Genomic DNA, 19,344 nt, shown 5'->3' with positions numbered 1-19,344 from the left:
CGTGATGCCATGTGTGACTGAGTCTGTGTCGTGGCTGTCCCTGCTGGGGACAGAGCCAGGCACCCGTGGGACATGTGAGTGGGTAGGGGGAGGTGAGTCTGCCTGTGGAACCTTCTCCTGCTCTGAAGCCCAAGAGGCAGAGTAGGGCCAGGTTCATATGGGGCACATCCCTGCCAGCCAAATGGTCCTGGGGATGTGCTGCTCTCAGTGCAGGCAGTGCCTTCCCTGCCCTTCCTGGCTGTGTTTTGGTCAAACATCTTAGCTCAGGCAAGGGACACACAAAAGGAGGGGCACGTAGGGGCTTAACACCACAGGAGTGTCTGAAGCCATCCCTTGGGTCCCTGCTGGGCTTGAGGGCACAAGGAAATGTAGGATGTGGCCTTGTTCATGGTGGTTGCCTCCAGCCTTGTCCTTCTCCAGCCATGGTGGCTGGAGAAGCTGCAGGGTTCCCTCTGTGAGATGTAATCTTTGGGATGCTCCCTGCATCCTGTTCCACAGCATCATCATTTATCAATTCAGGGACACAGAGGGGACAGCCAGCCCTGGTCCTGTCCCTGTGTGCTCAATGAGAGCATGATGGGACATGTACTGTGTCCAGTTCTGGGCCCCTCAATTCAAGAGAGATGTTGAGGTGCTGGAAGGTGTCCAGAGAAGGGCAAGGAAGCTGGTGAGGGGCCTGGAGCAGAGCCCTGTGAGGAGAGGCTGAGGGAGCTGGGGGTGTGCAGCCTGCAGAAGAGGAGGCTCAGGGCTGACCTCATTGCTGTCTGCAACTCCCTGAAGGGAGGCTGTAGCCAGGTGGGGTTGGGCTCTTCTGCCAGGCAAGCAGCAAGAGAAGAAGGGGACAGAGTGTCAAGTTGTGTCAGGGGAGGTCTAGGCTGGATGTTGTTAGGAAGTTGTTGTCAGAGAGAGTGATTGGCATTGGAATGGGCTGCCCAGGGAGGTGGTGGAGTCTCTGTGCCTGGAGGTGTTGAAGCCAAGCCTGGCTGAGGCACTTAGTGCCATGGTCTGGTTGGTTGGGCAGGGCTGGGTGCTAGGTTGGACTGGCTGAGCTTGGAGGTCTCTTCCAACCTGCTTGATTCTCTGATTCTATGATGTTGTGACAATGGGGCTGGAGGAAGGAAGCAGAAAATGAAGACAAAGTGGGTAAGCAGAGGTGCCCTCCTTGCCAGAGCAAGGATACCTTTGGTCTGTGTGCCCTGAGAAATGGCAGCATGCTTCCCAAGTTAGGCATCACCTCTCTCAACAGAGTGTGCCTCCAGGGACTGGCTTGGACACTTATCCCCACCTTGGCATCCACCTGGGAAGGTCACTCTGAAATCCAGAGGAGCCAAGGCAAGGCCTGTTGTGACAGGACAAGGAATGATGGTTTTAAACTAAAAGAGGCAAGATTTTGGCTAGAGAGGAGGAGGAAACTGAGTGTGCTGAGACCCTGGCCCGTGTTTCTCAGACAGGTGGTAGAAGCCCTGTCCCTGGAAACATTCCAGGTTAGGTAGAATGGGGCTCTGTGCCACCTGATCTAGGTGAAGGTGTCCCTCCTCAGGGCAGGGAGCTGGACTAGAGGGTCTTTAAAAGTCTCTTCCCACCCAAACTGTTCTGTGATTCAATGATTTATTGTAGGTCTTTCTGGGAGGAGAAGCTATTTGGGTCCCAGCTGCTTGTGCAGAGCAGCAAGAGCTGTGGCAAAGCCAGCAGTGAAGCATCTCTGCACAAGCTGCTGAGCTGGGCCAGAGGGCTACTGGTTTTGCTTTGACCCTCTTTGCTGGTTGAGTCTGCTTGAGCAGGAAACTCTTGTCTGGCACAGCCTGGTGCTCAGTGGCCCCAGCATGGATGTCATCTCTGGGCTAGCATTGCTCAGGGATGTGGTGTCCATCATGTCACTTGCAGGCATGTCCTCAGCTTTCCTGACACAGGGACAGGGAGGACTGGCCTGGTTGTCCCTGCTTTGGCCAGTCCTTGGAGTATGAGGAAGGGAGCTGGGCTGCCCAGGGAGGTGGTGGAGTCGCCATCCCTGGAGGTGTTTAAAGGAGGCAGGATGAAGTACTTAGTGCCATGGTTTAGTTCATTAGGTAATAGGTTGGACTGGGTGATCATGAAGGTCTTTTCCAACCTGCTTAATTCAGTGACTCTGTGATCACCTGCAGAGAGCATAGGAGTGTTCTGCAGAGGATGTGGGTTGCTGCCAGATCCTCCCTGTGTGCTGAGCCTGAGACAATGCTGCAGAGCAAAGAAAACGAAACCCCAAACCCTGGTGTGAAAACACCTCTGAGCTCAGAGGCATGTGCTCATCACTGTGGCTGAGCTTGCTGACAGAGCTGAGGCTGTCCCAGCTCAGTGCTGAGCCTGAGACAATGCTGCAGAGCAAAGAAAATGAACCCCCAAACCCTGGTGTGAAAATACCTCTGAGCTCAGAAGCACGTGCCCATCGGTGTGGATGGGCTTGCTGATGGAGCTGAGGCTGTCCCAGCTCAGCTCTGCTGCCTTGCTCAGGTCACAGAGTCATCAAAAATGGTTTTGGGTGGGAAAGGGACCTTTAAAGATCATCTGGTCCAGCCCCCCTGCAGGGACATCTTTAATTAAAGCATCCTGGACTGGCTGATCCTGGTGGTCCTTTCCAACCATAGTGGTTCATGGTGGTGAGATGTTGTGCTGAGGGATTTGGGTTAGTCAAGGACTTGTCAGAGTGAAACTAATGATTGGACTCAAGGAGCTTGAAGGGCTTTGCCAAGCTAAGAGATTCTGTGACTCTCTGATTCTGTAAAGCCTAGTCCAACCTGACCTGGAATGCTTCCAGGGATGGAGCTTCTACCATCTCCCTGGGCAACCTGGTCCAGGATCTCACCACCCTCAGCATAAACAATGTTTTTGTTCTCTCTAGTCTGAAGCTCCCCTCTTTTAGTTTAAAACCAACCCCCTTGTCCTGTCACAGCAGGATCTGATGGAAAGTCATCTTCCTTACAGGCCTCTTTATGTACTGAAAGGCCACAACGAGGTCTTCCTATGCCCTTCTCTTCTCTAGGCTGAAAAACCCCAACTCTCTCAGCCTGTCCTCACAACAAAGGGTTAAAGCCCTTTAGATTGTTTTTGCAGTCTCCTCTGGACCCACTCCAGCAGGTCCATGTCCCTCCAGTGCTGCTCCCACTCCAACAAGTCCATGTCCCTCCTGTGCTGAGCACCCCAATGCTGGTCCCACTCCAACAGGTCCATGTCTCTCCTGTTCTGAGCACCCCAATGCTGCCCCCACTCCAACAGGTCCATGTCTCTCCTGTTCTGAGCACCCCAGTGCTGGCCCCACTCCAGCAGGTCCGTGTCTCTCCTGTGCTGAGCACCCCAATGTTGGTCCCACTCCAACAGGTCCATGTCTCTCCTGTTCTGAGCACCCCAATGCTGCCCCCACTCCAGCAGGTCCGTGTCTCTCCTGTGCTGAGCACCCCAATGTTGGTCCCACTCCAACAGGTCCATGTCTCTCCTGTTCTGAGCACCCCAATGCTGCCCCCACTCCAGCAGGTCCGTGTCTCTCCTGTGCTGAGCACCCCAATGCTGCCCCCACTCCAACAAGTCCATGTCTCTCCTGTGCTGAGCACCCCAGTGCTGCCCCCACTCCAGCAGGTCCATGTCCCTCCTGTGCTGAGCACCCCAGTGCTGGACCCAGCACTGCAGGTGGGGAGCAACCAGAGTGGAGCAGAGGGGCAGAATCCTCTCCACCTACTGCCCATGCTGCTTTGGATGCAGCCCAGGAGGTGGTTGCCTTCTGGGCTGTGAGTGCACATTGTGGCCTCCTGTCCAGCCTTTCACCCACCAGCAGCTCCAAGTCCTTCTTCTTGCTAAGCAGGGCTTTATCCCTCAGCCTGGATTGCTACCAGGCACTGCTCTGACCCAGGGGCAGAGCTTGGCCTTATGAATCTCAGGAAATTCACACAGGCTCACTTCTCAGGGACCCCAGAGCCACAATGGGACCTTGTCATGTTCCAACCCAGCGTGGTGCACACCAGAGCTGCAACACTCCAATTGCAAACAGCTTCTCAGCTGTTTAATCATTAACTCAAGAGCCAAGCTCCATCTCAGAAGCAGCCTAGGGACTGAACTTTGCTTAGGACACAAGGTATTGCCCTGGAAGTGGCAAAGGACACAGGAGTATTGTCCTTGGGGTGAAAAGGACACAGAGGAGGTGACAAGGACACAGAAGCATAGGTCTGGAGGACACAAAGCACTGCTCAGAGGAGCTTTATTTTCTCTCTCCAGCTCTAGACTCCTCCATTTCCATCTCTCCCTTCCCCACCTACCCTGAGATGTCCTCACTATCCCCATCACTGCCTTTCCTTGCTTATCCCCATTCCCCTGACCCCATACAGTGACTCCATCTCTAGACTCTTCCATTTCCATCTCTCCCTTCCCCACCTACCCTGAGATGTCCTCACTATCCCCATCACTGCCTTTCCTTGCTTATCCCTGTTCCTTTGACCCCATACAGTGACTCCATCTCTTGATTCCTCCATTTCCGTCTCTCCCTTCCCCACCTACCCTGGGATGTCCTCACTATCCCCATCACTGCCTTTCCTTGCTTATCCCCATTCCCCTGACCCCATACAGTGACTTCATCTCTAGACTCCTCCATTTCCATCTCTCCCTTCCCCACCTACCCTGAGATGTCCTCACTATCCCCATCACTGCCTTTCCTTGCTTATCCCTGTTCCTTTGACCCCACACAATGACTCCAGCTCTAGACTCCTCCATTTCCATCTCTCCCCCACCCACCCACTCTGGGATGTCCTGACTGTCCCCATCACTGTCTTAGAATCATAGAATCAACCAGGTTGGAAGAGACCTCCAAGATCATCCAGTCCAACCTAGCACCCAGCCCTATCCAGTCAACCAGACCGTGGCACTAAGTGCCTCAGCCAGGCTTTGCTTCAACACCTCCAGGGACAGTGCCTCCACCACCTCCCTGGGCAGCCCATTCCAATGGGAAATCACTCTCCCTGACCCCATACAGTGACTCCAGATCTAGACTCCTCCATTTCCATCTCTCCCCCACCCTGGGATGTCCTGACTGTCCCCATCTCTGCCTTTCCTTGCTCATCCCCGTTCCCCTGCCCCTCTCATCACCCCACAGGCTGACTCCTCATCCACAGGGTGCCCATCATGCCACGACAGTGTCTTTCCTGCAGGGAAGGGATGCTCAGCTCCTAGCACCCCGGGCGTGGTGAGGATGTCAGCCATCCCTGATGCGTTGGGTCGCCCACGGAGCAGCTCCTCTCGCAGCCTGGCCGGGATGCTGGAGACCTCTTTGGGCATGGGGACACTGGAGATGGACAAGGAGGAGATGCGCATCCTCAAGGTCTGCTTCTACAGCAACAGCTTCAACATGGGCAAGAACTTCAAGCTGGTTAAATGCTCCGTGACAACAGAGATCAGGGTATGTGGGCAGAGGGGTAGGGAGGGGGGAGCTGTTTTTTATCTCTAACCTTAAATCAATGACCCATTTTGGCTGGAAGAGACCTTTAAGAGCGTAGAATCAAGCAGGTTGGAAGAGACCTCCAAGCTCAGCCAGTCCAACCTAGCACCCAGCCCTGCCCAAGCAACCAGACCATGGCACTAAGTGCCTCATAGAATCATAGACTCAACCAGGTTGGAAGAGACCTCCAAGCTCATCCAGTCCAACCTAGCACCCAGCCCTAGCCAATCAACTAGACCATAGCACTAAGTGCCTCATAGAATCAACCAGGTTGGAAGAGACCTCCAAGCTCAGCCAGTCCAACCTAGCACCCAGCCCTGGCCAAGCAACCAGACCATGGCACTAAGTGCCTCAGCCAGGCTTTGCTTCAACACCTCCAGGCACAGCGACTCCACCACCTCCCTGGGCAGCCCATTCCAGTGGCAAATCATCAGGATCAAGATCATCAAGTCCAATTGTTAGCCCAGCCCTGTCAGGTTACCACTAAACCCTGTCCCTCAGCACTAAATCTCTGTGTCTTTTTGGTCCCTTCAGGGTTGGTGACTTAGGCACTTTTCTCTCCCAGGGATGTCACTGTTGAATTCCTGCTGTTTTCCTCCCTGTTCTCCCACTATCTAAAGCTCTTATTGCCCTCTAACAACTACCCGAAGGGAGGCTTTAGCCAGGTGAGGGTTGGTCTCTTCTCCCAGGCAACCAGTGACAGAACAAGAGGACACAGCCTCAAGCTGCACCAGGGCAGGTTTAGTCTGGATCACAGACTCATAGGATCCTAGGGGTTGGAAGGGACACAAAGACATCACCGAGTCCAACCCCCCTGCCAGAGCAGGACCACACAATCTAGCTCAGGTCACAAAGGAACACATCCAGACAGACCTTGAGAGGCTCCAGACAAGGAGACTCCACAACCTCTCTGGAGAGCCTGTGCCAGTGCTCTGGGACCCTTACAGTCAAGAAGTTCCCCCTTGTGTTGAGCTGGAACCTCCTGTGCTGCAGCTTACACCCATTGCTCCTTGTCCTATCCCAGGGAGCAGTGAGCAGAGCCTGTCCCCCAGCTCCTGACCTCCAACCCTCAAATGTTTATAAAAATTGATTAAATCAAACATTGATTAAATCCCCTCTCAGTCTTCTCTGCTCCAGACTAAACAGCCCCTGGTCCCTTAGCCTCTCCTCCTCAGGCAGTGCTGCAGTCCCCTCATCATCCTCATAGCCCTCTGCTGGACCCTCTCCAGCAGATCCCTGTCCCTCTGAAACTGGGGAGCCCAAAACTGAAGGCAGTACTGGATGTTAGGAAGAAGTTCTTCACAGATAGAGTGTGATTGGCATTGAAATGGGCTGCCTGGGGATGTGGTGGAGTCCCCATCCCTGGAGGTGTTTAAAAGGAGGCTGGATGAGGCACTTAGTGCCAGGGTTTAATTAATTAGAAGGTGTTAGGCGCTAGGCTGGACTCGATGATCTCCAAGTCTTTTCCAACCTGGTTAATTCAGTGCTCCTTCTGGAGCTCAGCAGGGGATTCTTCACACAGTCTCACAGTATCACCAAGGTTGGAAGAGACCTCACAGATCATCAAGTCCAACCCTTTACCACAGAGCTCAAGGCCAGACCATGGCACCAAGTGCCACGTCCAATCCTGCCTTGAACAGCTCCAGGGATGGTGACTCCACCACGTCCCCGGGCAGCCCATTCCAGTGTCCAATGACTCTCTCAGGGAAGAACTTTCCCCTCACCTCCAGCCTAAATCTCCCCTGGCGCAGCCTGAGGCTGTGTCCTCTCGTTCTGGTGCTGGCCACCTGAGAGAAGAGAGCAACCTCCTCCTGGCCACAGCCTCCCCTCAGGTAGTTGTAGACAGCAATAAGGTCTCCCCTGAGCCTCCTCTTCTCCAGGCTAACCAATCCCAGCTCCCTCAGCCTCTCCTCATAGGGCTGTGCTCAAGGCCTCTCCCCAGCCTCATCGCCCTTCTCTGGACACGCTCAAGCATCTCAATGTCCCTCCTAAACTGGGGGGCCCAGAACTGAACACAGTACTCAAGGTGTGGTCTAACCAGTGCAGAGTACAGGGGCAGAATGACCTCCCTGCTCCTTCTGACCACACCATTCCTGATGCAGGCCAGGATGCCATTGGCTCTCTTGGCCACCTGGGCACACTGCTGGCTCATGTTCTGAGTCCTGCTCATTTCTGTGCCAGGAGGTGATCAGGTCCATCCTGGTGAGCGGCCGCATCGGGCCTGACATCAAGCTGGCTGAGTGCTATGGGCTGCGCCTGAAGCACGTCAAGTCGGATGAGATCCACTGGCTGCACCCGGACCTGACCGTGGGGGAAGTGCAGGAGAAGTATGAGTGCCTGCACCTGGAGGCTGAGTGGAGGTAGGACCCAAACCCCACCTGAGGCAGGGGCCTGGGGACCATCAAGCCCCGTCCTGATGAGGATGTCCTGCGGCGTGGCGCTCGCCGCGGGCTTGCTCCCTTCCCAGGTATGACCTCCAGATCCGCTACCTGCCAGAGGACTTCATCGAGCGCTTCAAGGAGGACAGGACCACCCTGCTCTACTTCTACCAGCAGGTCAGAGCTGTCCTAGCCCAAACAAGATCTACTCTCCATCCTGCTCTAACCCATCCCCCACATTCAGGAGGTTGTTACCTCCTCCCCAGCCCAGAAAAAAACAAACCCATCATACCCGAGAGCCCCAAGACCTTGCAGCCCATTTAGCTTCACCTCAGCTGCTGAACCCCCAACCTGCAGCCTGTGGGTAGCTCCTCCTATGGTCCCATCCTGCTGTTGGATTGGTGCATCCCCATCAGGGACAGCCAGTCCCAATCGCTCCACCATGGTCCTTACCCTGCTACATGCCAGAATGGGATGCAGGAGGATGTGGACTCTGCAAGCATCTCCTGTGAGCATCCCCTGCAAGCACCTCCAGAGGGCATTCTGCATCTCCTGCTAGCATCCTGTGAGCATGCCCTGCCAGAATCCCCTGTGAGCATTCCCTGCCAGCATCCCCTGTGAGCATTCTGCATCTCCTGCTAGCATCCTGTGAGCATGCCCTGCCAGAATCCCCTGTGAGCATTCCCTGCCAGCATCTCCTGTGAGCATTCTGCATCTCCTGCTAGCATCCTGTGAGCATGCTCTGCCAGAATCCCCTGTGAGCATTCCCTGCCAGCATCCCCTGTGAGCATTCTGCATCTCCTGCTAGCATCCTGTGAGCATGCTCTGCCAGAATCCCCTGGAGCATTCCCTGTCAGCATCCCCCATGAGCATTCTGCATCTCCTGCTAGCATCCTGCGAGCCTCTCTTTTGAGCATCCTCTGCCAGCATCCCCTCTGTCTTCTAATCCATTGTGAGCACCCCTGCTGAGCATCCCCTGCAAGCATCCTGTGACCGTCCCCTGACAGCACTCCTTGCAAGCATCCCATGAGCATCCCCTGTAAGCATCCCATACAGGCATCCCCTGTAAGCATCCCATACAGGCATCCCTTGTGAGCATCCCTTGTAAGCTTCCCATACAAGCATCCCTGACAGCATCACATCTGAGCATACTCTGACAGCATCCCCTCCACTTCCTGACCTCCTGAGAGCATCTTCTGCTTAGCATCTCTTGCAAGCATCCCCTCTGACTCCTAACCCATGGTGAGCACCCTATGAGCATCCTTGTGTGTCCTTACCACTTGCAAGCATCCTCTCTGTCTCCTGACTCCCTGTGAGCATCTTGCACACATCTCCTTTGTCTTTTGACCCTCTGAGAGCATCCTGCATGCATGCCCTGTGTCTCTTGACCCCCTGTGAGCATCCTGCACACATGCCCTGTGTCTCCTGACTCCCTGTGAGCATCCTGCACACAGACCCTGTGTCTCCTGACTTCCTGTGAACATCCTGCACACATCCTCTTTGTCTCTTGACCTTCTATGAGCATCCTGCACACATCCTCTTTGTCTCTTGACCTTCTTATGAGCATCCTGCACACATGCCCTGTGTCTCCTGACTCCCTGTGAGCATCCTGCACACAGACCCTGTGTCTCCTGACTTCCTGTGAACATCCTGCACACATCCTCTTTGTCTCTCGACCTTCTGTGAGCATCCTGCACACATGCTCTGTGTCTCCTGACCCACTGTGAGCATCCTGCACACATGCCCTATGTCTCCTGACCCTCTATGAGCGGCGTGCACACGTGCCCTGTGTCTCTTGACTCCCTGTGAGCATCCTGCACACATCTCCTGTGTCTCCTGACTCCCTGTGGGCATCCTGCACACATCTCCTGTGTCTCCTGACCCCCAGCTCTGCCCCACAGCTCCGCAGTGAGTACATGCAGAACTACGCCAGCAAGGTGAGCGAGGGCATGGCCCTGCAGCTTGGCTGCCTGGAGCTCAGGTATGTGTGTTCCTAGTCTTGGCTGCACTGGGAGGACTGGGGGGGACAGGGAGCAGGGTCTGGGGCCGTGGAGGGATGGGAACATGTTAGGGGAATACAGGCACAGGGTTCTTGTCTGATGTTCCTTGCTTCTCCCAGGAGGTTTTATAAGGACATGCCTCAAAACGCGCTGGATAAAAAGTCCAACTTTGAGTTCTTGGAGTGAGTAGGCACAGCCCATCCTGCTGGGCAGAAACCCCTGTACCCCAAAACCCCTCACCCCAACCATCTGGCCTCAAGGTGCTGGGGTGCTGCAGGTGGCCTTCCTCATGTCTCTGCAGCTCCTCATCCTCCCTGCAGCTCCTCATCCCCCTGCAGCTCCTCATCCCCCTGCAGCTCCTCATCCCCCTGCAGCTCCTCATCCTTCTACAGCTCCTCATCCCCCTACAGCTCCTTATACCCCCCACTACCCCTCGTCCTCCTGCACCTCCTCATCCCTCTACAGCTCCTTATACCCCCCACTGCTCCTCATTCCTCTGCACCTCCTCATCTCCCAACAGCTCCTCATCCCCCTACACCTCCTCATCCCCCTGCACCTCCTCATCCCCCTGCACCTCCTCATCCTTCTACATCTCCTCATCTCCCAACAGCTCCTCCTCCTCCTGAAGCTCCTCGTTCCCCTGCATCTCCTTATCCTCCCTCAGCCAGCAGCCCTGCTTCTGCAAGGCAAGGGGGATGGGAGCCCTTTATCCTGCTCTGGGTGGGTGGCTTCTCCCCCAGGAGCACCCCATTTGACACTCAGCACCCACCTTGCTTGGTACATCCCTCTTGTGCTGGTGTGCACCTCCCCGGGGAGGTCCCCATGGGACTATTAATGAGTGAGGGGTCTCTGTTCTCCAGGAAGGAGGTGGGCCTGGACCTCTTCTTCCCCAGCCAGATGCAGGAGAACCTGAAGGTGAGTGGCTTGGTGTGCATGGTGATGTCTGCCCAGGTGTGTGAGGGGGCATTTGTGGGTGTGTGCCTGTGCAGTGTGCGCAGGGCTGCGTGCAGGCAGTGCTGCTCACGCCTGCTGCTGCACCACCCTGCAGGGACAATCACAGAGGAGTTCTGGTTGGAAAAGGTCTTGAAGGTCCTCAAGTCCAACAATTAACCCAGCACTGCCAGGTCACCACTAAACTATGTCCCTCAGCACCATGTCTACAGGGTTTGTCAATCTCTCCAGGCATGAGGGCTCCACCACTGCCCTGAGCAGCCTGTTCCAGGCATTGACAATCCTCTTGAGCCAAAAATTGTTCCTCATGTCCAACCTAAACTTCCCATAGCACAACTTCAGGCCATTTCCTCTTGTCCACCCACTTGTTACATGGGAGAAGAGACTGACTCCCACTTCAGCCTCTTTTCAGGGAGTCGTAGAGAGTGAGGAGGTCTCCCCTGAGCCTCCAGATCAAACAACCTCAGCTGCTCCTCACCAGGTTTGTGCTCTAGACCCTTCACCAGCTTCATTGACCTACTTTGGACAGACTCCAGCTCCTCACTGCCCTTCTTGGAGTGAGAGGCCCAAAACTCAACCTAGTGTCCATAGTGCAGCCTCACCAGTGCCCAGTACAGGGGGATGATCCCGGCTGGCCACACTACTGCTGGTACAAAGCAGGATGCCACCAGGGCACACACACCAGATTCATCCAGCTGTCAATCCCCAGCTCCTTTCCTGCCAGGCAGCTTTCCAGCTGCTTGCCCAAACCTGGCACATTCATGGGTCTCTTGTGCCCTTGGCTGGCTTGAACCTCATCCTCTCTGCCCACCCTTTCAATATCTTTATTGATGACCTGGAGGAGGGAATTGAGTCCAGCAGCAGTAAGTTTGCAGATGACACCAAGCTAGGATCAGGTGTGGAGCTGTTGGAGGGTAGGAGAGCCCTGCAGAGAGACCTGGCCAGGCTGCATGGGTGGGCAGAGGCCAATGGGATGAGATTGAACAAGGCCAAGTGCAGGGTTCTGCAGTTTGGCCACAACAACCCCAAGCAGCACTACAGGCTGGGGACAGAGTGGCTGAGAGCAGCCAGGCAGAGAGGGACCTGGGGGTGCTGGTAGAGTAGGCTGAAGATAAGGCAGCAGTGTGTGCCCAGGTGGGCAGCAGAGCCAATGGCATCCTGGCCTGGAATAGGAGCAGTGCGGCCAGCAGGACAAGGGAGGTTATTCTGCCCCTGTACTCAGCACTGGTCAGGTCACAGCTTGAGTGCTGTGTCCAGTTCTGGGCTCCTCAATTCAAGAGAGAAGTTGAGGTGCTGGAAGGTGTCCAGAGAAGGGCAAGGAAGCTGGTGAGGGGCCTGGAGCACAGCCCTGTGAGGAGAGGCTGAGGGAGCTGGGGGTGTGCAGCCTGCAGAAGAGGAGGCTCAGGGCTGACCTCATTGCTGTCTACAGCTACCTAAAGGGACATTGTAGCCAGGTGGGGTTGGGCTCTTCTGCCAGGCAACCAGCAATAGAACAAGGGGACACAGTCTCAAGTTGAGCCAGGGAAAGTATAGGCTGGATGTTGTTAGGAAGTTGTTGTCAGAGAGAGTGATTGGCATTGGAATGGGCTGCCCAGGGAGGTGGTGGAGTCTCTGTGCCTGGAGGTGTTGAAGCCAAGCCTGGCTGAGGCACTTAGTGCCATGGTCTGGTTGGTTGGCCAGGGCTGGGTGCTAGGTTGGACTGGCTGAGCTTGGAGGTCTCTTCCAACCTGCCTGATTCTATGATTCTATGATTCTATGATTCTATGATACCCCGTGAATAATAATAACACACCCTCAGCAGAGCCGAGGGAGCAGGCAGCCCTGGAGGGGTGCTGGCACAGGCACCTCCGGCCGCGCAGCTGCTGCCCTTAGCCGCGGGCGGTGGCGCATCCCTGGGTGTCCCCCAGGAGCTCCGCAGCGGCTTGCCCCGGGCATGGGGCAGGTTGGCAGCGCGGCTGAGGGCTGCTGTGCCCACAGCCCAGGCAGTTCCGGAAGATGATCCAGCAGACCTTCCAGCAGTACGCGCTGCTGCGGGAGGAGGAGTGCATCCTCAAGTTCCTCCACACCCTCTCCACCTTCGCCAACATCGACCAGGAGAGCTACCACTGCGAGCTCATCGTGAGTCAGGGCGGGGTGGGGTGGAAGGATGGACATCCCCCTGCCCGGGGGACTTTGGAGCCCAGGCTCACTGTGTCTCAGCATCACAGAAGGTTAGGGGTTGGAAAGGACCTCAAAAGATCATCCAGTTCAACCCCACCCTGCCACTGGGCTCCTTTAAGCATCCACCCTCCGCTCTCCAAGTCCCTCCAGGACCACAGGATGATCTGAGGGCTGGAGCAGCTCTGCTGTGAGCACAGACTGAAAGAGTTGGGGCTGTGCAGGCTGCAGAAGTGGAGTCTCCCAGGGGACCTTCTTGTGGCCTGCCAGGATCTGAAGGGGGCTACAAAAAAGCTGGGGAGGGACTTTTGAGGCTGTGAGGGAGTGGCAGGAGTGGGGGGAATGGAGCAAAGCTGGAGGTGAGGAGATTGAGAGTGGAGGTGAGGAGGAAGTTGTTGAGCAGGAGAGTGGTGAGAGGCTGGAATAGGCTGCCCAGGGAGGTGGCTGAGGCCCCATGGCTGGAGGTGTTTGAGGCCAGGCTGTGTGAGGCTGTGTGCAGCCTGCTCTAGGGTAGGGTGTCCCTGGGCATGGCAGGGGGGTTGGACCTGGCTGCTCCTTGTGGTCCCTTCCAACCCTGACTGATTCTATGATGCTAAGATCGTTTCTCCCAAAGTGTCTCACACCTGGCAGCAGGTTGGAGGGGCTGCTTTTGGCTCTGGGGGTACTTTCCCTCCCCAAGTTTGCCTCCTCTTTCTGCTGTCCTCTCTCCAGCAAGGGTGGAACATCATGGTGGACCTGGTCATTGGACCCAAGGGCATCAGGCAGATGACAAGCAAAGAGGCCAAGGTACGGTGGGTGCGGGATGGGGAGTGCTGGGGGTGGCTGCTCTTACAGCGGTGCCTAACACCAGCGCTGGGGCTCTGCCTCCCTCCCCAGCCCACCTGCCTGGCCGAATTCAAGCACATCAAGTCCATCAAGTGCTCCAGCGTGGAGGATGGCCGAGCTGTCCTGCAGCTGGGGCTCAGCAGCACCCCCCAGGTGAGGCAGCTTTGGGAGGAGGTGCTCCGGGTGGGATAGGAGGATGTCCCAGCGCCACGGGGTGGCATCGCGGCCTTGGGAGTTAGGTAGGATGTGGTGGATGACTCAGTTGCCACCAAGAGAGCTCCTGCCTCCAGCTCTGGCCAAGGAGAGGGTGTCCTCCAAAGCAGGGCATGTCCAAGCCACCCCTGGGGTGTCCCTACACCATGGTATTAAGGCTTGCCAGAGCGGGGTTTGATGCCAGGCGAGTTGGCCAAGGTATCTGGGGGGTGCTGGGAAGGATGCTGCTGGAGCAAGGAGTTGTTCCCTGAGCTACCCCAAGGTGAAGACAAGTCGAGGACTGTCCCATCCCAGCACTGCCCTTGCCTCAGCTCTGGGCTCACCCCGTTCTTGGTCATCTCCCCCAGTCCCTGGCTATCAAGACAGCTTCTCTGGCTGAGGCAGAGAACATGGCTGACCTCATCGATGGCTACTGCAGGCTGCAAGGGGACTTGGAAACCTCACTCATCATCTTCCCAAGGAGAGGTGAGCATCCTGAGGGGCACTGTGACAGTTTGGGTGTTACCCACCCCCCCCCCTCCACTGTTTGAAATCACTCAGACTAGACTCAGCTGGGATGGAAATTAAGGAATGAAGCTTTGTATTCACAGCTTAGCACAAGATACAAGCAGAGAGTTTCAATACATGCAGCTATAGGCAGAAATAGACAAGGTAAAGGCAATACAGAAACACAACAGCCCTCCCAGAAACCAGTCCTCAGCAGGGGCTTCCAACCACCCTTCCAGCTCCTTTCCACCCCTCTACCTTATCCCAGAGTTTGCCTTAGGTGCAAGGTGAGTTTGGAGGGTCAGGCAGGGGGGTTAGGAAGCAGAAGGATTAGTGACACAGACAGCAGGCCAGGGAGAAAAGTGCAGGCAGCCAGAGCCACACAGCAGCTGTGTTGCCTGTGTTTTGTGTTCTGGATTTTATACATCTCAGCAAGCCTGTGAGTGCAGTAGGCATCCCCACTGCTTCCTTCTCACAGCCTAGCATCTAATTTCTCTCACTAAAATATTCCAGCTAGCCTCAAACTAGCACAAGCACCCACCCTAGAAAGGTCCCCCCCAGCTTGTGCCCTCTCAAACCCTTCTGCACTCCCTCCATGGAATCAGCCATCACCTCAGCTGAGACCCACCCACTCACTGCCTGCGTGGTCGAGGTGTTGTTGGGGGAGCCCCAGAAGCTGCCTGGCTGATGGAAGGTGACTCTGTTGTCCTCTTTGCAGAGAGAGTGAAGAGGATCAGCCTGCCACAGATCCCTGCCCCGTGAGTAGCACCAGACTCCAGAATGGGACTAGGACTCCGTGCTGCCCCCTAACCCCATTCCCTGAGCCCCATCTTCTCCTGCCCCACAGGCACCTGGAGGAGAGGCAGTCCATGCTGTCAGACAGTGTGAGCGTGGGTGAGTTTTTGGCTCTTCTCCTCCCTTCCCACCAGCCATGGGGGTGTTTGGTGGAGCTGGACCTCCCCAGCCCTTTGCCTGGAAGTTGAGATGCAGCTGAGCATCCTGATGGGTCTGATCCCTGTGGTGGGGCTGCTCCAGGCTGGGTGAGGCTGCAAGATCCTGCCATGCCCAGTGCCATGCCTGACTCCCTGCCTGCAACCTGCTTCTTGCCCTAGAGTCTGACATTTATGCTGAAATCCCTGATGAGTCTTCAAGACCGAGGTCTGGAGGTAGGTGCCATGCCTCTGGTTCCCCCCCCTTGCCCACCTCACAGAATCCCTGCCTGGTGGGCTTGGAAGGGACCTCTGCAGACCATCTAGTCCACAGCCCTGCTAAACCAAGGTCAGCCAGGATGGGTTGCCCAGGATTACATTCAGGTGGGTTTGGAATCTCTCCAGAGGAGACTCCATAACCTCTCTGGGCAGCCTCTTCCAGGGCTCCAGCACCCTCACAGGAAAGAATTTTCTCCTCATCTTCAGATGAGGTCCAGTTTGTGCCCACAGCCTCTTGTCCTGTCGCTGGGCAGCATCCTCTTTACACCCATCCTTTAGCAGCTAATTGGCATTGAGAAGGTCCTCTCAGGCTGCTCTTCTCCAGGCCAAAGAGACCCAGGTCTCAGCTTTTCCTCCTTGCAGAGATGCTCCAGTCCCTCAGCATCTCTGTACCCCCCACTGGCCTCTCTCCAGTATAGAATCAACCAGGTTTGAAGAGACCTCCAAGACCATCCAGTCCGAGTGCAGGGTCCTACACTTTGGCCACAACAGTCCCAAGCAGCACTACAGGCTGGGGACAGAGTGGCTGAGAGCAGCCAGGCAGAGAGGGACCTGGGGGTGCTGGTAGGTAGGAGCTGAAGATGAGCCAGCAGTGTGCCCAGGTGGGCAGCAGAGCCAATGGCATCCTGGGCTGGATCAGGAGCAGTGTGGGCAGCAGGACAAGGGAGGTTATTCTGCCCCTGTGCTCAGCACTACTCAGGCCACACCTTGAGTGCTGTGTCCAGTTCTGGGCTCCTCAATTCAAGAGAGATGTTGAGGTGCTGGAAGGTGTCCAGAGAAGGGCAGCAAAGCTGGTGAGGGGCCTGAAGCACAGCCCTGTGAGGAGAGGCTGAGGGAGCTGGGGAGGCTGCAGAAGAGGAGGCTCAGGGCTGACCTCATTGCTGTCTGCAGCTCCCTGAAGGGAGGCTGTAGCCAGGTGGAGTTGGTCTCTTCTGCCAGGCAAGCAGCAAGAGAAGAAGAGGACAGAGTGTGAAGTTGTGTCAGGGGAGGTCTAGTCTGGATGTTGTTAGGAAGTTGTTGTCAGAGAGAGTGATTGGCATTGGAATGGGCTGCCCAGGGAGGTGGTGGAGTTGCTGTGCCTGGAGGTGTTGAAGCCAAGCCTGGCTGGGGCACTTAGTGCCATGGTCTGGTTGCTTGGGCAGGGCTGGGTGCTAGGTTGGACTGGCTGAGCTTGGAGGTCTCTTCCAACCTGTTTGATTCTTTGATTCTATCACCCAGCCCTGTCCAATCAACTAGACCATGGCACTAAGTGCCTCATCCAGTAGTACCCTGCCTCTCTTGAACTGGGGAGCCCAGAACTGAACCCAAGGTTCCAGTTGAGGCCACACTTGGGCAGAGCAGAGGGGAAGGAGAACTTCCCTCGACCTTCTGGCTGCACTCCTCCAAATGCTCCACAGGAGACCATTGCCCACCTTGGCCCCCAGCACATATGGGTGGCTCGTGGGGAAACTGCCCATCTCCTAGCACCCCAACCAAGCCCTCCCACCTCCTCCTGCCCACTCCAGTTTCCTAGCCCATCTGTCTAAAACTGAGAACAAGGCTCTACTTGCACTGCCCACCTTACCCCCACGAAGGCACTGAAAGAGCTGCCTCGAGGCAGGAACTTGCTGAGGAAGTGATGGAGAAGGTTGGGATTGCCAACATCCTCTGCCTAGGAAGTGTGCAGGGCTACTGGCAGCTGCCTGCCTGCTGCTGCTGCCACCTCTGCCCTTCTCTGTGCAGTTCAGCACTATGGGATCTCCAGAGAGGACATCACCTTGGGCAGGATCCTCGGAGAAGGCTTCTTCGGAGAGGTCTACGAAGGGATTTACAACACCCCAGTGAGCTTCCTGACCTCTCCCTGCCCTGCCAGTCTTCTCTGTGGCCAGAAGGGGGCAGGGTAAAGCAGCCACCATCCTTCCTTCTCCTTGCAGAAAGGGGAGCAGCTCAACGTGGCTGTGAAGACCTGCAAGAAGGACTGCAGCCCAGAGAATAAAGACAAGATCCTGAGCGAAGCAGGTATGCCAGCAGGTTCTGCTGCCCTTTGGGATGGTCAGAGCCTTCTCAGCACCCAGCCTGGGGCAGAGGAGTGGGGACTGCAATGGTGGGGTGCTATAGTCAGGATGGCAGAACCCTCTCCTGGCATCTTCTGGTCCTTGCTTGGGGCCAAATTGTCTTTGCAATGCTGGACAGAGCAGGAAGAGGAAGGTGGGGCAGGCCCTCACTCCTGTGACAGGAGAGTTCTCCAAAACACTTCATTTGTGAGAGGGATGACTACCTGTGGGGGGAAGGAGAGCTGCTGAAGCCTTGTGTGGGAGCAGATGGGCACCACCTGGATGTAGATCCCTGAGGAGCTGGAAACCAGGAGCCTCAGCCCCTTTGGGGACAGTCTGTCTCTGGTCACTCTTCCTGCTCTGTCTGTCTTCGTGGCAGAAACCTACCCCTACACCCCAGGACAGGAGTTTGGGACTCCTGAAGTGAGGTCCCCCAGTTGCAGGGTGCCTGATGTGGTCTCCCTGCAGTGCTGATGAAGAAGCTGGACCACCCCCACATCGTGAAGCTCATTGGCATCGCGGAAGAGGAGCCTACCTGGATCATCATGGAGCTCTACCCCTATGGAGAGGTGAGCAGGATGCCACCACTGAATCCCAGACCCTGCCACCCTTCCTGCCCCTCCTTGATCCCTGAGCCCACCTTGTTTGTCCTGTTGCAGCTGGGACAATACCTGGAGCAGAACAAGCACTGCCTGCCCGTGCCCACCCTCATCCTCTACGCACTGCAGATCAGCAAAGCCCTCGCCTACCTAGAGGCCATCAACTGCGTCCACAGGTGGGGCAGGAGGGTACAGGAGCCAGGCAGGATGCCAGGAGAATCATAGAATCATAGAGTCAAGCAGGTTGGAAGAGACCTCCAAGCTCAGGCAGGCCAACCTAGCACCCAGCCCTGGCCAAGCAACCAGACCATGGCACGAAGTGCCTCAGCCAGGCTTTGCTTCAACACCTCCAGGGATGGCCACTCCACCACCTCCCTGGGCAGCCCATTCCAGTGCCAATCACTCTCTCTGTAAAGAGAGAGTGTTGTTCTGTTCCTTGTGACGTGGGAGAAAAGACCTACCCCTACCTTGCTCCAACCTCCTCTCAGTGAGTTGTAGTGTGAAGTCTTCCCTGAGCCTTCTTTAGTCCAAGCTAAACAACCCCAGTTCCTTCAGCTGCTGCTCTTAGGACACGTGTTCTAGACTCTTCACCAGCTTTGTTGCCCTTTCCTGGATGTGCTCCAGCCCATCAGTGTCCTCCTTGGAGCAAGTAGCCCAAAATCATCCTCGACAAGGGCCAGGAGGATGCTGAGAGGGCTGCAGCAGCTCTGCTGTGAGCACAGACTGAAAGAGTTGGGGCTGTGCAGGCTGCAGGAGAGGAGGCTCCCAGGTGACCTTCTTGTGGCCTTCCAGGATCTGAAGGGGGCTACAAAAAAGCTGGGGAGGGACTTTTGAGGCTGTCAGGGAGTGGCAGGAGTGGGGGGAATGGAGCAAAGCTGGAGGTGGGGAGCTTGAGAGTGGAGGTGAGGAGGAAGTTGTTGGTGATGAGAGTGGTGAGAGGCTGGACTGGGTTGCCTAGGGAGGTGGTTGAGGCCCCATGGCTGGAGGTGTTTGGGGCCAGGCTGTGTGAGGCTGTGTGCAGCCTGCTCTAGGGTAGGGTGTC

The 19,344-nt window shown here is 56.1% G+C and overlaps 1 protein-coding gene across 12 annotated transcripts in view; it reads left to right on the top strand.

Moving 5' to 3' along the window:
• The window catches only part of PTK2B (protein tyrosine kinase 2 beta), a 77,266-nt gene that overhangs the window by 46,036 nt on the left and 11,886 nt on the right, over window positions 1-19,344 (top strand). For 9 of the 12 annotated variants that reach the window (XM_064146598.1, XM_064146597.1, XM_064146596.1 and 6 more), the window contains 17 exons: window positions 5,166-5,413; window positions 7,634-7,812; window positions 7,920-8,007; window positions 9,732-9,811; window positions 9,950-10,012; window positions 10,691-10,745; window positions 12,759-12,899; window positions 13,650-13,724; window positions 13,815-13,916; window positions 14,324-14,441; window positions 15,181-15,220; window positions 15,310-15,356; window positions 15,575-15,628; window positions 17,393-17,490; window positions 17,584-17,668; window positions 18,172-18,272; window positions 18,363-18,478. In XM_064146598.1, coding sequence (XP_064002668.1) covers window positions 5,166-5,413; window positions 7,634-7,812; window positions 7,920-8,007; window positions 9,732-9,811; window positions 9,950-10,012; window positions 10,691-10,745; window positions 12,759-12,899; window positions 13,650-13,724; window positions 13,815-13,916; window positions 14,324-14,441; window positions 15,181-15,220; window positions 15,310-15,356; window positions 15,575-15,628; window positions 17,393-17,490; window positions 17,584-17,668; window positions 18,172-18,272; window positions 18,363-18,478 — 1,690 coding nt within the window. Of the gene's footprint in view, window positions 1-5,135; window positions 5,414-7,633; window positions 7,813-7,919; window positions 8,008-9,731; window positions 9,812-9,949; window positions 10,013-10,690; window positions 10,746-12,758; window positions 12,900-13,649; window positions 13,725-13,814; window positions 13,917-14,323; window positions 14,442-15,180; window positions 15,221-15,309; window positions 15,357-15,574; window positions 15,629-17,392; window positions 17,491-17,583; window positions 17,669-18,171; window positions 18,273-18,362; window positions 18,479-19,344 lie in introns of those variants that run through there. The other 3 variants (XM_064146599.1, XM_064146601.1, XM_064146602.1) reach the window with 2 other exon arrangements.

This window comes from Pogoniulus pusillus, chromosome 7, assembly GCF_015220805.1.
Source record: "Pogoniulus pusillus isolate bPogPus1 chromosome 7, bPogPus1.pri, whole genome shotgun sequence".
Lineage (NCBI taxonomy): Eukaryota > Metazoa > Chordata > Aves > Piciformes > Lybiidae > Pogoniulus > Pogoniulus pusillus.
The sequence above is the reverse complement of the archived record's forward strand: the minus strand, read 5'-3'. Positions and strand labels throughout refer to the sequence as shown.